This window comes from Vidua macroura, chromosome 1 (genome assembly GCF_024509145.1).
Source record: "Vidua macroura isolate BioBank_ID:100142 chromosome 1, ASM2450914v1, whole genome shotgun sequence".
NCBI classification, from domain to species: Eukaryota; Metazoa; Chordata; class Aves; order Passeriformes; family Viduidae; genus Vidua; species Vidua macroura.
In genome coordinates this window covers 51,966,297-51,983,944 of record NC_071571.1, presented here as the reverse complement: position 1 = coordinate 51,983,944, position 17,648 = coordinate 51,966,297, and the positions used below count along the sequence as shown (strand labels likewise).

The following is a 17,648-nucleotide window of genomic DNA, read 5'->3' as shown; positions in this document are numbered from 1 at the left end:
CAACCAAATTCTGGTGCAGATTTATTTTAAAGAAAATATCTGTTTTCCCAAACCAATCAACCAATCTCTCACACATCTCTTCTTAGCTCAACCCTCCACCACGTTTTCTTCCCATCCTTAAAAAAATATGCATTTCTTCTATCCTGACAGCCCTTTATAGTCCTGCCAACACTTATTTTCTCTTAGGCCATCCCACACTAGACCAGGTTGTGTTTCTTTCTCTCATTCTTTTTAAAGTAAAAAAAAAAAAAAAAAAAGTTATTTTTATTACCTGTGTGTAACAAGCTTTCCTACCTCCCAGGGTCCTTGTAAGACTAAATATGAGTCACATACTGTGAAGCAGACAGGGTCACTTCCCTCCAAGGTTTCTTCAGGATTTCTTTGGGTAGTCTGAATGCCCCACCTACACCCTCTTGTCTCTTTCCTCTGGCTTCCCCCTTGTAAACCAGCCTGGTGGAAATCCTCTGATGGAGCTGGTCCAGCCTCCAGTATTTCAGTGGGCTCATCTCTGGCTAAATAATTATTTTAAGCTTACCAGTGAACACTGTCCCTCTGGGAGAAGTGACCTATTGATCTGCACCAGTTTCTATTGAACGGAAGCATTAGAAAGCCAATGCAATTAGCATGCTGACAAGGCTGCTTACAAAGATGAATTTGTAGTGAGTGTTACCTCTAATAACTATTGCCTAATCACATTTGGTTTAATTACATATAGATCACTGATTCTCCCAGGAACTGCCTGGTGTCTGCCTGCCTTTCTGTGGCTTCAAGTGCCCATTGGAGGCAGCCTGACCGTCAAGTAACTATGAAGGTGTGAAGGTGTCCCTTGCTGCTGCCTCCCCTGTGGTGGGGGAAGGCCCTGTAGGTATACAAAGTCTTCCTCATCAGGCATTGATATGAGACAGGGGAGAAAGCAGCCTGACTTTTGGGAGGAGGGGAGCTGTGTGTATGCTCTTGAATTGTTACTAACTGCTTATAGACACACGCCTCAGGGGCATGCCCATTGCTCTCTGTTCCTAACGTTCCCAGGTTTTGGCACACAACATTTTGCTACTTTCCACTATTGGTACAACTCATGTCTGATGGAAGATAGGTTTGTTAGCTTAGCACTCAAAATCCAAGAATAATTGAAAGTCTCGTTTGTTTGCTATTCTGTTCCAGCATTATTATTCACGGCAGCAAAACATAAAGTGGCCAGATTTTTTAGGCAGATCCCCACTGGATACTAAACCAATAAAACAAGTACTAGAAGTAATCTTGCTTTAGCAAGCCCCAGGGGCCAATACACTAATTTTTAAAAGTACATGGAGGCAGTGTTTGCATTAGGCAAAACCATGGCTCTTCTAAAAATGCCATTCACTGAAAATAGCCTTTTTTGTTTCTGCATTGTGTCAAACTCATGCTGCAGCATTCCCATAAGATACAAAAAGGCTGAAGAATTCTCCCTACCAGCAGTATAATGATCACAAACCAAACATGAACCTAGATGTCTTTGATCTGACACAGCCTATTTACATTACTTTAAGATTCTTCACACCCTCATCTGCACAATATCTCTTTTCTTGCAAGACACAAAGAAACCCAGTAACTGAGAATTGAGGAAATAGAATTATTTGCAGTAATATGCACAAGACCTTTTGTGGGCAGGAAGATGTCACCCTTGTTATCATGCTGTCACTTGTACACTTGTCACCAAGAGGTGTGGTTGTGTCCTTTGCATGTACATTGCCATGTCAGAAGTCAGCTCTATGGTGCATGCAGTTGTCTTGCAAGTCTGCTAAAACTAAGCTGCTAAAGAGACAGATTAATTTTCTATTGGATCAGTGCAGCAACCCTTTCTGGCAGCATCCCATTCGTAGGTTGGATTAAATGTACCATGAACCTGTACTCCAAATGGACTGGAAAATAATTTGCCTACGCAAGCTCATTTTTTCAGCCTGGCTTGCTGGGAGACCTATTTAAAAACTATGTGTGCTCTGGACAGAGTTTCTTCCTTCCAAGAGAGGGCACCATTAGCTTTCCTTCTGCTGCTCTTTGAAACACGGGTAATAGGAATAGTCCCACAGAGGTTTTGCAAGCTTAGGTTCCTTTTGGAAATCTCAAATAGTTGCACATGTGTTCTACAAGTGCCCCATAGGATGTCTGGCCACAGGGGCAAGCGCTGTGCCTGAAGGATCCCACCATTGTGCTGTGCCAGGACTGTATTCCCATGACATTTATGCCTAGCCAAGCTTGGTTTGACCTAGCATGGTCTGGTCTCCATGGGCAGCAGCAGAGGTTACACATTGCTCTGTTTCTTACCCACATCCAGCAAATTCACACAGAGATCGTCAGCTTTTGATGATTTAAGAGGCTCCAAGAGCTAGATGGGAATCTATACAACCAGCCACGACCCTTACTAGCTGTAATTTGGCTTGCTAAATCAGTGCCAGGACAAACACTGCTAAATAAAAGTTGTCTGTGAGACAAGGATATGCATCTCTTGTATCACTGCTCCTATCTGAGAGGGACAGTGTCCAGCAAAGTCTAGAGCAATCCATAAGTCTGTGTGCTTTCAAAAAAGAAAAGGATAAAAAGGTGCAAACACACAATACAGACATACAGGATAAAGATGAACAACACTTACAATGCTATTTTGGAGCTATTTTGGTTTCAGGGCTGCAACTCACTGAAGAAAGCAGTCTCTGAGGTTAACACACACATTAAATAACATTCCTTCTGCCCTCTTTAGAAAGAAAACAGGTTTTCAAGTAAAAGGATTTCTGCAACAGGAGCTCTGGTGTTGAACTTCACACAGATGGTGTTTATTGGAGAGATTTCAATTCCTAACAAACAACTTAAAGCACCACTTGATCTGCAATTCCAGCTCCTCTCTCAAATAAACCACAATAATTCACATTGTGGGACTGGGGCCTTACTTCCTCCATTCATACTTCCAGACAGGCTCCGAGCAGGCCACCTCATGATGTGGGGAGCAAGATCAGCCACCCCACTCAGCACCCTCAGCAGGACACGTCCCTTTGTGCCTGCCATACCAGTGGCACCCCTCCTGGGGGTCTGCCATGGGTCTGATGCAGGTGGTGCTGACAAAAGAATTGAGCCCATCTCGGACAGCAAACATAATGCCACTTTAGGAAGCTGGGTCACCTTCACTGCTGTTCCCACCCCCCACCTTCGGCAATTGCAAGGCCCCTCTTTCTTGCCAGACCAATGCCTGGTACAAACATCTCTTATCAAATGCTGCTGCAGAAGCATTGCCCGAGTCAGCAGCCTTAGGACAAGAACGAACAAGGCTGTTTGTGATGAGTTACTGCTGAAATGTGACGGTCTCAAAGAGTGATGGTGAAGCCCTTTCATGTTCAGTGCTGTAGGAGGTATGTGGGTTTGTCCCAGGTGCCATGGTAGGTGGCTGAGAGCCTCCTCAGGGCACATTATCTGGCTCTCTTGCATATTTCTGATGTGCCCTGATGTAATTATTGGGCATTTATTCCCCAAAGGCTGGCTTTGTTGTTTTCCTGGGTTGAGGTCAGGAGTGCCAAAGGGTAAGGCTTGCTTAGGGCTGCTGTTAATAATGATGGAGCCTGTGGAAGAGATTTGTATTCCTCTCCTCTCTTTTAATAGCAATTTTCTATAACCTATCTTAATCTGCCATATCCTGTGCAGGCAGATAGGGAGGTTAAACTGCAGCTGTGTTTCTTTGGCTGTCTTCTATTCTTGCACCCTCTGTCACTTTTCTGTTTATTTGAAGTTGACTGCACTGAACTCAGTGGAATTTCCGAATGCTCATCCTTCCCAAACACCCACACTTTTCTATACTTATACCATTTTTCATTTTAAGTTCCTCTCTTTTGGTGCTTTGAAAGTGGGATTTAGCAAGTCAGCATCCTCACCCCTCTGGGGTAAATACAGAGGCATTGCTCTGCCTCTGTCAGATACAGACAACGGCAATTTCCTGTCTGATAAGGATTTTTAAATCTACAAGTTGCTTTCTGATCTTCAGAGGAGGTGCACAGATGTACAATGTATATTTCAATTACCTTCTTGATACTAATTATTCTTCTTCAGAGCAATACTAACTTATCTAGAATCTTCTCAAGCCAGCTGACTGCAAAGAGGGGGGAAGGAAATCATGTGCCAAAAGAGCAAATATTTATTTAATTACTTTTATTAAAATAAAAATATCATGCATTAATACGCATTAGACATTTCTGAGAACCAGTAATATGAAGATTAAGACTACATAATTTCTGCATAAAATAGGTTGAGGTGGTAAAACATGCAGACTATGTACTGGAAGGGTCTGGATGGAAAGATGAAAATGAGAAAGGTGCTATTGTGGCTTTTTTTTTTTTTTTCTGTGTACAAAATTAATCTATATATATTACTAATTGTGATACCAGGGACCTATCCAGGCTGAATGCATACTGACAGTTCCAGCTCCTCTCTTCTTTACTGTCTTGCCAATGCATTTTGCTCTGTTATGTTGAAGACCCTGCAAATCCTTTAATCTTTATCAGCCAGATGTTCCACCAGTTGGATATTAAACACCCTTACTCAGGGTACACTGGGGCTTCATTTGGCTGCCTTTGCTAACACAATTTCTCTTCCTGCCTAGTACAGTACAACAATTTAAGTCATCAGTGTGACTCTGGTCGAGACTTTATTTTGCCTTAGCTATGCACTTTGGAAATGGCCAACACTATGGTTTCATATGCCACATGGATCAGATTTTGAGGGATTGCTTTCATTCTGCTTCTGCTCTTGTCATGGAAGTGAAGTGGGAACCTGACACATAAATGAGCAGCTTTTTTTAAGGCCCTGATAAGCAGCACCTGGGCTTTCATATTGCACTTCCATTGGTCACAAGGGTTGCCTGCATTATTGCTCACATTATGAAACTTCAGCACTGTGCATGCAGAGAGCCAAAGAGTCTTGAAGAGAGGAAAGAGTGCTATTACTAGCTTCACTAAGCTCTGGATAAATCCCCAAGGTGACAAATTTTACCAGAAAAAAAAAATCTAAGTCCATCAATAAAGAACCCTTACTGTGAGTTCTCCTCTGGCTACAAGCTACAAGCTAGCCACTGCTTTTTGTTCCCCCCAAATACAACAGTATATTACAATAAAAGTCCTCCAAAAATTAAAAACAATTAAAAAGAATAATATACACCTCATTTTTCATCGCTCATATACAAACAATCTTTGATCAACAGTATAAACCATTAAACCATATAAAAGTCAAGAGTTTCTTATTTTACAAATAGTGCTTTCATAGTTGAGTAACTTTACAATGCTCTGAGGGTACCATCTGTATCTGTGGATATATTGCTTGACAGTTTATTAAAACCAAGTCATCATACCTTATATTCGGTTGATTGCATCAATACAAAGCAGCCTAAAATGGGCAATGGATCCATAGGATCTCTGATTATTGTGAGGGATTTTCAAAAATCACTCAACATTAGCCTTATTTTATACTCTCAGTGTAATCAATTTAAACATCCCATTAATTTCAAGGACAACACTAGGAATGTAGGATTAAAAAGAGAATGTATGTATGTGAGCCAAGCCTCCTACCATTGTAGACAACTACTTTGATTATTCTCTTTAAAAAAATATGAGGATAACATTGATGGTGGTTGCCAATGCACACTCTCCAGCCAGCTTATGGGAGGTAAGGAGAAGACTCTGGATAAATTCCAGCCTGACTGGAAATTATGTACTATATTGGCTGTGTAGGTACAACACCTTCTACCAATCCAGTTGTTAGAGGCATTTTTGATTTCTGGTTTTCTTTCTTTTGATTTCTGGTTTTCACCTTATTAATCAGAAAAATCCATTACTTCAAAGTGAGAGATAGAAAGAGACCATAGGACCTGTGCTGCTGCACATACAGACAGCCCCATCTGCACCATGTTAGAAGATGACAGCAAAGTTGATGAAGCTCTAGCCCCAAATCTTGGCTAAAGGTGTTCAGCATTCTCACTGCTGACTTCATCAGTGCAACAAGTGGTGTGTCTTTTGCCAGGTACGTCTTCAATTACCAATTTTTTCCCTTGGGAAACCCATTTTTGGATGCTGTTGAGGGCTTAGCTTGACCACTAACTGTAGTACAGCCAACTGTGGCTGCACTTTTCTCTCTCTGCATAAAAAGAAGGGCTTGCACCAACTTGCAATTCTCAGTCCACACAGCCATGGTGATAGAGGTGGTGATCTGCCTAACACCAGACATCAAACGCAGGCAGGAGACATGGCAGAAAGCAAAGCATATCATGGAAGCTCTGTGATTTCAACTCCCCTGCATAATTAAATACATAACCAAAAATGTTACTGTTTTAAAGTCTCACTGCCTGCCTACACACTTCCTCACACAAAGAAGTTATTTTATCATGCCTCATCTTCACATCATCGTATTTTTCCCTGATAATGAGCCAAAATATTATGCATTTGCTTCTTTTTTCCTTGGCCGTGTCTCTGTTTAGATAATGCATCAGGTGCAATACAGAGTAGAGGTTGTAGGTTTGGCCCTGAAGTAATACATGATCCTGATATTCAGTTTGGTTTTCTATGGACAGGCCTCACCCTCCTGCCAAGCTCTCTTGGCTCAGTGGAGGTCTCACCCTGCCCTAATGAAGGGTGGAGCTCTGTAGATCTTCTCTATAAAAAGAGGCTGTGGAAGTGGTGATCAATATCTTATTCCTTTAAAGCAAGAAAACAAGATGTTACATCTTTGGTCCTAATGCAGCCCATTTGACAAGCTCTTGAAAGTGTCAAGTTTTTCTTTTGTATAAACTTTTTTTTTTCTATTTTTTTATTATTTAAAAAAGGCTTCTTGAAAGTTGTATGTCAGAACAAAGAGGGAACACTTATAAGAAGAAACCTAGAAAATGGGATCCCAATATAAAAATTTGAACCAGTGGTGATAAAACATTACAAAGCAGTCTTGCTAAGTGTTATACACAGAGTCTGATATCTCATGAGTATACAGTTTCCACCAAGAAGGAGGACACAGATACATTTTCATATTTTGTCCTGATTCAAGTATTTTCTCATAGAGAAACTTTGGGGGAAACAATGGCCAGAGTACCGTAACTGCTCGTGTGACTGGCAGTGGTCATACTAACAGAAAATGTTGAACCCTGAATGTGAAAAATGAGCACTTGTCTGGAAATGCAAAGTTTCTTCTTGACACCCTGGAGCACCCACAGACAGACCAAGAACACCCCAGGCACCTTGTGATGGGATTTCTTCAAGCTATTTGGGGTCCTGTGACATTGTTGTAACCCTAACTATGTCCCCCAGGGAAGAGAAGAGAATACCTTCTTGACTACAAATGCCATGTACATTGATTTTCACACAAGCAACCTCTGCAACCCCCTTCACATCAAGCTGGGTTCAGGGACAGGAGCACCTGTACCTGCAGGAACAGTCAGTGGCCTCAGTGATGTCCCTGTGCAAACTCAGCAGCTGTCTCAGGTATAGACTGGTCAGCTGCAGCCCTTCCCTGGCATTACTCTCCCTATACAAGCCCCTTCCTTTCAAACAAACAGCAGGATCACATTTTCTAAAGCTAGGGCAGGCGTCAAGTCATGCTGAGGTTGGTGGGATGGGGGCATCACCCTGAGGCATTCCAGAAACCACCATCTTGTTTGTTCCAACCACTCTCTAAAAAAGCTTACTTCAGTGTTGACTGTCAGCTGGGAGCAATAGCAAGCCCCTGGCCTCCAGATGAATTTATGCAACAAAATCAATTGCAACGTGAAGAAAATTTCCCAGATCAACTCCCTTCACAGCAGAAGAAAACCACCCAAGGCCCACAATGAAACCAAGTGTGCTGACACTGCACACAGTCACTGGAAAACATCCAAGTAAGATAAAGACTCTTAACTTACATTTTCATACACTTAGAAGTTATTGAAATTCCTAAATTGTTATTGCAAAAGGAGTGCTGTAATAACTACTGCTTTATTATAGATGCTAAGGACTAACTTGTGGGTGTTTTGTCTTCCAGGCGAAATACAGTAAAAAGCAAAATTTTATCTTTCTCAAATGGTAAGACTGTCAGCTTTTAGAAGAGGCTTTAGAATGCTGCATTTCCCTATTTAGCTGTGTCTTTAAAATCAGTCTTTTCTACACACACCTCCAGCTGACCTTTCAAGTTATTTCTGGAAGTTGATTTATGCTGCTTAACCATGGCCTCCTGTATGAGCACACACAATCTGCTAGGGTCTCCTTGCTGTTTAATGTTCAGTGAGCTGCAATGGGAAAACCAGGGCATTTCTGCTGTTTACTTGTGTTTTGTTTTTTTTTTTTTAATCCTGGTGGAAATTATTTGGTATATTGCTATTGTCTTTTACCTGTAAGCATCACCCTGCATAGCACCTGTGCTTCCAGCCACAGCCATTTGCTGCACAGTCCCATCTGCTCCCAGCGCCACTGTATCTGCCCCTGCAGGCACTACCTAGTTTTTATTTTTTGCTGGCTTTTGAATCATTACTGAGCTGCCAACTTACAAATCATGGCTCACAGGATGCCATTTACCCAAAATACTTCACAATATATAGTTGATCCTGCCAATCTGGAATCTACATTCGTATCAAGAGTTTGTGGTCCTACATCCTCTTTCCTACTTTTTTCATCAAAACCATCACATTCAAAGAGACATGTTCTTTCAATCTTAGACTGCTTAATTTTTAGATTAATCTCCTTGTGTCTAGCAATGAATTGCTACTGAATCCCTCCTGAATTTTTTAAAAGGTCAAGTGTTAACCTCTATTCATGCTACATAAAGCTGGTGATACACAATGCTATTTCTCAGTGGCTTTCTTGTTTTAGCTAACAGATTAAACAGATTAAAACCAGTAAATTCCTTTGTGCAGTAATGCTTGAAAGATTCTGTGGGAGAATATGCACTATGTGATTTTCCTGTGTTCTGCTTGGAAACATAACATCTTCAGCAAATTGAAAAATTATCTGTGAATTCTGTTAAGATCTTTTTTTAGTTTTATGTACATTTCTGCCAGGGCGGTGGGTGGGGAAAAGCAGTGCTGCCTGTGTGCACATGTTGCACACTTGTGAGAGCAACACAACAAATCTGCTCCCAGGGATGCAAGGAGAAATCTGCTGCTAATTGGATGTGGGAACTGAATTTTGGTTAGTGTTTTAAATACAAGCCACTGATAATCCAAGTCAAACATTGCATCTTCCACACTGCTGTTTCTAGAACTTGATCATGGTGAGACACATCTACCAAACAGAACAATCTCTGGATTCTGACCCAACATGCCACTTCGCCCTGTACTGTAGTGGGACCCATGAGCTGTACACATACAAACTGCTAATGCATGTTCCTTAAAAAGGGCTCATTTCACATGACTGAAGGTCTCCTTTCTTCAGTGACAGAAAAAACAGTGCTCTAAGGATTTGCTGCTTGATCCTGGACTTCAGAAGCAATACCTAAACTGAAACACATAATGATGTATTCTAAACACAACAGCAGCATAAATTCTACTGTTTCTTGCTACTTAATACAGACTACAGATCCTCTCCAAGTCAGCCGCTTATGCTACCCTCAAGCAAGTTGCCAACATTCAACTAGCTAAGGGCCTTTGTCCTCAAATGATCACAAGATCACTTGCTTTGTGATCTAGTGGTTTGATTAAAATAGTACTGCCAAGCCACTGGTGGGATGCATCTAAAGGACTGACTAAATTCACACTTTAGCCACTTTATTCCTCCTACATTCATAAGAAATGTTAGTGATGGAATAATTTTATGGGTCAGTGGAAAGAGTAGCTGCTTTTGCTGCTGCGACTGATTTATACCATCAAGCCAAAATCTTAGCCTTGCCTTGCCTGCCTATACCACACTAATAACCAGAAGATGATGCTGCATATTTCAAAGAAGCAGTAGGTAACCCTGTGCTTCAGAAGAGGGAGATAGTATTTTCCATCACTATAGATTATTCTTTCTTTCCTTAATTCATTCTCACTGCTCCTCCTACATTGCCAGAACAGTAACCCCAAAGGGACATGTAACTAGCCCCAGCTTCTGCCCCAGCGTGGGACAACAACTGGTAGTATTTTCCTTTGAAGTGAGTGAAGTGTACTACTTAGATAGTAAACCTGTTTTTGGCCAAATGTATAAAGGAAAATTATTTCTGCTTTGAGTCCTTTAAAATGGGAAATATGGGTAGCTCGGCCAGAGCTACCTGTGTTTCTCGCCTTAGTCAAGTTTAATTTAGTATAATTCTTCCAGTCTGTCTCGTGAGTGCTCCAATTTGCCACTATTTGCATTTCCCTGACATTTAATTGAAGTCTGTTAAACATTATCTGACACTTGACTTTTCAGTTATGGCAACATCTTTAACAGTTTTGTTGAAGAAAAATGGCATTTTGACAACTTGACAGCTGCATAAGGGATCAGAACAAAAAAAAGTCTTGGGTTTGACCATCAGAAAACAGACTGGTGAGCGCTTTGTAATCATGTATAGGTGACTTGGAGGCATGTTCCTCTTGTCAGTTTGTAGCAGTAGTGGTCAGCAGGTGATGCATTGTGCCATTTTGCTCCTTGTGCTAGTTTTCCCCAGACCAATCCACTCCATACTGCCCTGGGCAGAATCACCCATACGTCCCTCAGATGCACTTCTCACCTTTGGGCCAAAAGGCAGTATATGGGGCCAATTTGCAAAAATCTGGTGGTTTGGAATAACAGTTTCAGTTCCAGGAGATTTGGAACATAATTATTTTCCCTGCTGGTGATCTGAGCAACACTTAGCAGACAAGCAATACAAGCATCTGATCTTGTAAATGATCCAAAACTTCTGTTAGAAACATTTATAAAAATACAGAATGTAGAAAGGAATTTGACTGTAAAATGTGTACAGTTCTCGAGTTCATCCCAGAGTGGCTTTTTACCATGCTACCATTTGAAAATGAAAGGAATGTATCCATATTTCTTCAGTACTGGAAGATCCTGCTCCATCCCAACATGCATCTGAGTGTAGGCTATGGGCCTCAGTTATAACATGGAAATGGGCAAGGAAAGACCCAAACTACCATCAGACAGGCTTTGCAGTTTCAAAGCCCCATGCTAAAAAGCAGATGTGCTTTTTGATGCATTGTGGTTGCCATTTGCTCTGAGCCAGAGTCCACTCTTGCAGCAGTCAACAGTTCACTTATCCAGCTTGCCTTGCTGCAAGAAGAAATTCTCTATGGTCATGCTGAGGCTTCAATGTATTCACTTTTTGGTGCTGCTACCCTCAAGTACTCTGGGTTTTCTGCTGCGGGAACTTTCAAGAGACCATTAGATTTGCTTTCCTTAGGTAAGAAGTCCTGCTGGTAGTCAGGATTGTCCAGGTTTATTTGGTGGTTGCCTGCCTGGATCCAGTAGGGAGAGCTCTCAAAGACTGTCTTGGTCAGAGGAGACTGGTTGGTGTTGAGATACTCAGGGTTGTCCACAGCTGTGCTGTGTGAATTCTGGTAGCTGGAGTCTGTGGAGACCTTTGAGTTTGCTGTGAGAGAGAAGTTGTTGTAGATTGGATTCTGGACTGCTGAGGCAGATGCTTTCTTGGGCACCAACTGGTTTACATACTCTAGAATAAAAAGAAAATTAAAATGAGAAAGAATGAAAAGGAAGATATAAAATTAATGCAGACATTTGTGTCACTTGACATTTAGTTTCAACCCAGCTGCCACTTGGTCTTTGCACATGGTACGTCTCTGAATTTTCCAGAGTGGAAAAGAGCCAAAGGCAGGGACTGTGACTCTGGGGCATCAAACATACTGCCCTGAGGTTCACCTTCAAGAATTTTGTTTGCCAACCAGGAGAAAGATGGCTTGGACCATGAGACAGTGAGATAGCTACTGCTTATTTTAGTGGCACGTGGGTGGCTGTGTCCCACATAGTGTTCTGAAATGGCAGTTTAGGAGGTTATCTGCCAGAAGCTGTTTCCCTGGAAAAAATGTTTAGAAATGAGGAAAATGCCTAGAAAATACAGGACTGGCAGTAACAGTGACTCTACATTCCTTGCAGGGCCTTTCACCCTTTTTAGCTGTGGCATATTCTTGGAATGGTTGGTTGGGATTTTTTAAGGACACAAAGCATCATCACTGCATTATCCAGCCCCATCTCCCTTAGTGCTCACTGGCTCTCTCTCTCTGGCCGCCTACACTGTAAGTCCACGTGAAACCATGAACTACCTTCTGTGGATTAAGTTCTGAAAGCAATGAAACAGCCATAAATCTCTTTATATTGTTGAAATGGTAAAAAAATGAACCCAAATTTTTAGAGGCTATTTTCTCAAGTAGAAAGCTTTAAACATATAACCACACACAAACTCCCTGCCTAGATAGCACACATAAGGAATCTGGCTCATGAGGGAACTGAAATGAAAAATGGTTAGAAGCAGACAGATAAAGGCTAGGAAAATGGTATGTGAACACTTTTCCACTCCCATTTACTGAGCCAAAAGGGTAGAAAGCATTTGAATTGCTTCATTTCTACAGAAAAGGAAGGAAAATGATTATATTTGCAAGCAAAGGGCTTGTGAATGAGTGGACATGGGATGGAAAACAGGAGAGGTACTCACCTGGGGCTGGTAGGAAGCTGTCATCTAAGCTGTCCTCCAAGAAACCACCTGTTGGGTCCGAGCTATACCTCTGGACAAAGCTGTCTTCCCGCACAGGGTGCCCCTGCTAGGATGAAAGTAGAGAAAAACAATATTAAAGGGACTGATTTGTAGAAGCTGATCCACATAGGAGGAGTTGCTCCTTTATTAAAGGTCATTCTACTTACCCCATTCCTGTCAATGCAGGTAGTAGCGGAGTTGTTGCTGGTAGCACTCTTAAAAGACAGAGAAAGAAAATACAGACATTATGAGAAGCAGTTCACTCTTAAAATTTCATGCCATGTTTCCACAGTGGAAAATTTTCATACCAATGAACTCAAGAGAGGAGTGCGAGACGTTGAAGGGCTGTTGAAAAAGCCCTGGTGTGGCACAAGGTACTCATCCGCATCCACTATATCCTCCATGTCCTCCTCCTCCATCAGAGTGCGATAAAACTTGGAGTCCGTAGGGCTGGGCAGGTGCATCCTATCATCTCCCTGTTGAAAAAGTCAGCATGAGACAAGACTTGCAGACTCCTTTCAAGCCCTCATTCCTCCCTTCTCTCTGAGACAAAGTAATTTAACAAGAGGCACAAGATGCAAAATCTTGATTCACAGATTCACAGAATATTCTGAGTTGGAAGGGACCCACAAGGCAAGTCTAATGTCTAAGTAAATGGCCCATTCAGAGATCTGTGTGTTTAACCAAATTTACCTAGAGTTTAGAGGAACTTAGGCCTGTAATCTCAGTCCATGCTGCTGTAAAATAACTGCATGTTGAAGAGGATCAAACTCTGTTCTCCTCTCATGGACTGTTTCTAGTCCTAGACTGAGACCAGTACTAAGAAAATAGTGACCAGTCTTGGCATTTTGTTTGTGGCTCTAGCTGAACGAGTTAAAACCTGGAAAGCAACAATATATCTGGCCTTCAGTTATTCATATCATATGTTCTCATATGCTTTACTAGTTACTTTGGTCCTCAGATGAAATTCCCATCAGGGGTCTTCCCACCACTGTGGTTAGTACCTGTATAACAAGATAGCGTGAAGGGTCACGAGCCATTTTTGAAAATTCAGCTATCAGCTCACGAAACTTGGGACGGCTGTCTGCATCAATCATCCAGCCTGCAGGAAAAGCAATGCACAAACAAAATTGTCTTGGTGATCAAACACAGAGTTTAAAATAAAATATAACAGCAAAAATACAGTGCCATGTGTGGAACAAAGAAAGAAGCTACCCCTAAGTGACCACCATAAAAAGTGAATTCACCAGCCATGGGTATGAATTTCAGCATTTAAAATGCAAATCTTGGCAGTTTTGGGAAGATGGAAATAAAACTCCACACTGGGAAAGCTTCAGGCTGAGTCTGTCTCCTGTCCTGCTCACCTATCTCCATGTGGGCAGGCAGGTCCCACCTGACGGATAATCCCAATTAGTTTGCTTTGAAAAAAGCTCTTGAAGGAAAGGAAGCAAACTAACACCAGTGGGTGCCTACAGAGGTACCAGGATTTGACTGTCTGACAGTCACTGGATTGCTTCATGAAGTCCTGGGAGGCTACAGCAGAAGCCTCCCTCTGTACCAGATGTCTTCTAAAATTCAAAACATCCTCACTGGAGACATATTGAAAGATTACTGCAACTAAGCTCTATTTAATTAGTAATCTGACTTCAACAAAAGTAAGTTCTTACAGCTTAGTTTGGATCAATGTTAGAAGAGATTTCAAATATAGATACTGGAGGTTTTACATGAGATATTAGTTAGGAAACCCACATTTTCTGTAATCAGCTAACAGATGAGCTGATCTAGAGACTCATGTGTTTAAAATTAAAAATAATAAAGGTCAAGCTTGGTATGTCTAGAGGAACTCAGAAGAAACAGGCTATCTATATTAATGGGAAAATGAAGTAGTATGTGCCTTCTGAAATCTGCATTAGACAAAGACATCCACATTAGTCAAAATCTCATCATTTCCAGTGACTTTTTACCATGCTAGAAATATCATTCCCCACTAATTCAAAAAGAAATGTTTCTTGCTATTACACAAAATGGAGTGTTTGGGAGTTCACTGTTCTTGCAGGAGTAGAATATACTGTTTCTGACTTTATCTCTACGTTGCCTATATTTAAATGCTAGTTTTTAAATTAAAAAATTAGTAATTATTTTGCAATAACTTTGAACATTTCAGATTATAATTTTTGATTATAAATGAGGTGACTGGGGATCCTGAATTCCTTTAGATAAAATGGCACAGCTTCAATAGAGTCTGCAATGTAGCCTGCAAACATGAGGTGACCAGAGCAGCAAAAGATGTGCAATTGAATCCTGTGCCAGGAGGAAGGCTCAGCCCCCAGATCCTCATGCTCTTACATTTAAATTCAGTGTAAGGGCATGGAAAGGATGGGGACACTCCATTGGCTCTGTTTTAAAAGCAACAGGTAGCAGATTAGGTGCCTGGCAAAATGCCTCCTTTCTACATCTGGACTGACCCTAAGGAAAGATAGGGACTGAGGTGTCAGTAGGGTTCAGAATCTCTGAGGAAGAGTTTCTAGGAAATTGCTTCGGGGTCTGGGCACCTCCCAGGCTAGGTGCACACTTCTCGATGCTGTTCCTGTTGCCCTACTGAGCACAGGATACAGGCTCACTTTGTGTGATGCTTGTCCCACCACAGCAATATGTGGGTGCTCTAGGATTCCCCAAAAGCGCTGCACTATGGAGTGTTCATGGTAGCATGGCTCCTGTTTCAGGAAAAGGTACATGTTGCTCCAGTGAGAAGGTCTTAAATGCCACCTAGTGGGCTGCTTATCACATCCTCACAGCAGTGAGCAGGGATGTGGCAGTCATAGCCTAGAGATGTGCAGGAAGCCAGGTAGTAATCTGACATTTAGTAGATGATATAGATGGACAGGGGGGTTGAGGTTCAGAAGCCCTTTGACGTGCCCTAAACCAGACAAAAAGTGCTTCAGAAACCCTCTGCTCTTGAGCTACTATACTGTAACAGCTGCATGCCAAAAAGGGACCAGCCAAAAATGAAGAAATTTGAAAAGGAACTCTGAATCCTCATATGTATCTAACATCATGATTGTGCCTGCACTCCCGACAGTCCTTTAGTAATAATCCACCTGTGTGCTTGCAGGGGGAAGCACATTACTGAACAGAGGGGGAGCTTGGAGGAGAAAGCAGTGTTGATTTTATTTCCTAGACATACAAAACCAGAATATCAGGCAAAGTGGTTGGTGTCACGCTAATTTATAGTGCCTGACCACATAGGTTTAAAATAATTGACAATATCAGTCAGTGATGTGAATGGTGGAAAAAGCATTAGTTGGTTGAATGAGCGACTCATGAAGCCACATCCTGTGCTCCTAGGTAAAGCTCAAGGTGTGGGAACACACTCTGGTGTCACCACTCTTTTCACACAACCCTGTTTCTGTGCCATTACCAGGAACACAGCATAAAATGCAACTGAGTTACTTATTAAACTTAGATGAGCAGCCACAACCCCAGGTGTGAACTCACATTTGACCATGATCATGTACACGTCGATGGTACAGATCGGGGGCTGCGGCAAACGCTCGCCCTTCTCCAGGACAGAGGAGATCTCACTGGCAGGAATCCCTTCATACGGCTTGGAGCCAAATGTCATCAGCTCCCAAACTGTCACACCTGCAGGGTGAGAAAAGAAGATCATGAAAGAGACTGCCTGGAGCTGGACTGCTTGGCCTGGGTGTGGAGAGGTGGCGAGCAGAGAGGGGTCCCCTGGAAGCACTGTTTTGCCAGAACCCCAACCACAGAAACCATTTTCTGCCATGATTTTATGGAGAGATTAATATAAAACTTTGAAATCATCCTGCTTCCATGTAAGATTTTGCTTTCTTCCTTTTTTTTTTTTTTTTTTTTTTTTTTAAATCTCAGCTAATATGTTAGTGTTGAACATTCTACAAATTTCCTGGCCTGACAGAAAGGAAATGCAGGTTACTGTCTCTCAACTCCAACACAGCAAGTGGTTTTAAAAATGGAAGTTCTCTTTTTGTTTGAAAACAATCTCTCTGGAGATGAGCAAAAGCAGTTTTTGAAAGATGCGTAAACCAGCTGCCTAAGTGTCATTTGCTGACATACCATGGACTCTTGTGATGTAGCTGTTGTGATTGTCCAGTAGCTTAGGATACAAAACAAGATTTTGGATGCCAAGATACATGAATGGATTAAGAAGACCAGAGGCTGTACTGTTTCAAAAAGGACATAGGATCTGACCATCTGCATTAAATATTTTCCAGGAATATAAGAGCCCATGGGGGGGGATATTTTGCAATAGGTTGCTTTGAAAACTTTCCTTTCTGCTCCTTTCTTTCAAGCTGGTTTTATAAACTATACCAAATACAAAATAAATTCTCCAAGGAGGTTATCACACTGCTTCCCTTCTAGCATTGCCCTCTCAGAACCAGGACAGCATAAGCATTTTTGGCCTCAGCAGAGTTACACTGATTGACACCAACTAATAGTGTGGCCAGTGATTTCAAGTCCTCCTAGTTATCCATCTCTATTGCCAGCTCCATTATATTTCATGTGAAGATGCTGAAGAAAAACTGTAACAGAACTTCAGCAAATACACCTACACCAGAGTCTCCTACCTGTGGCCCCTTTCAGGGGAGGGCTCATTACCCAAAGCATATTCTGTGAAACATCTTACACATCACTCACATGCAGTTTCATGGGGATTTTACTTTGCTGAATAGGTGATTTGGGCACTGTGTTTATATAGCTGATCACTTGTTCTTTTCACAATACAAAGTAAAAAGGCCAGTATAGAGTCACCAGCAAATTGTGAAATTTTCCAACCCATCTGCAATAACTGTAACTGCTTTTAAACTCACCATAACTCCAGACATCACTTTGATGAGTGTAAATCCGGTGTAAAATTGACTCCAACGCCATCCATTTAATAGGAACCTAGGAAAATTCACAAAGAATCCTTAAGAAGCTGACCCAAAATTTACCAGTGATATTTACCACCAAGTGGTGTGTAAATCAATAGTTTGGTTGCA

General features: G+C 41.7%; 1 protein-coding gene across 2 annotated transcripts in view; it reads right to left on the bottom strand.

Annotated features, from left to right (window-relative positions):
• Positions 1 to 4,147: 4,147 nt before the first annotated feature.
• EGFR (epidermal growth factor receptor) overlaps positions 4,148 to 17,648 on the bottom strand; it is a 157,943-nt gene continuing 144,442 nt past the window's right edge. The window contains exons 22-28 of one of the 2 annotated variants that reach the window (XM_053986226.1): positions 17,478 to 17,553; positions 16,123 to 16,269; positions 13,632 to 13,729; positions 12,936 to 13,103; positions 12,795 to 12,842; positions 12,589 to 12,694; positions 4,148 to 11,592 (exon numbers count right to left, since the gene is read on the bottom strand). In XM_053986226.1, the coding sequence (XP_053842201.1) occupies positions 11,216 to 11,592; positions 12,589 to 12,694; positions 12,795 to 12,842; positions 12,936 to 13,103; positions 13,632 to 13,729; positions 16,123 to 16,269; positions 17,478 to 17,553 (1,020 nt within the window). In that variant the 3' untranslated portion in view covers positions 4,148 to 11,215. The remainder of the gene's footprint in view (positions 11,593 to 12,588; positions 12,695 to 12,794; positions 12,843 to 12,935; positions 13,104 to 13,631; positions 13,730 to 16,122; positions 16,270 to 17,477; positions 17,554 to 17,648) is intronic. The other variant, XM_053986308.1, reaches the window with a different exon arrangement.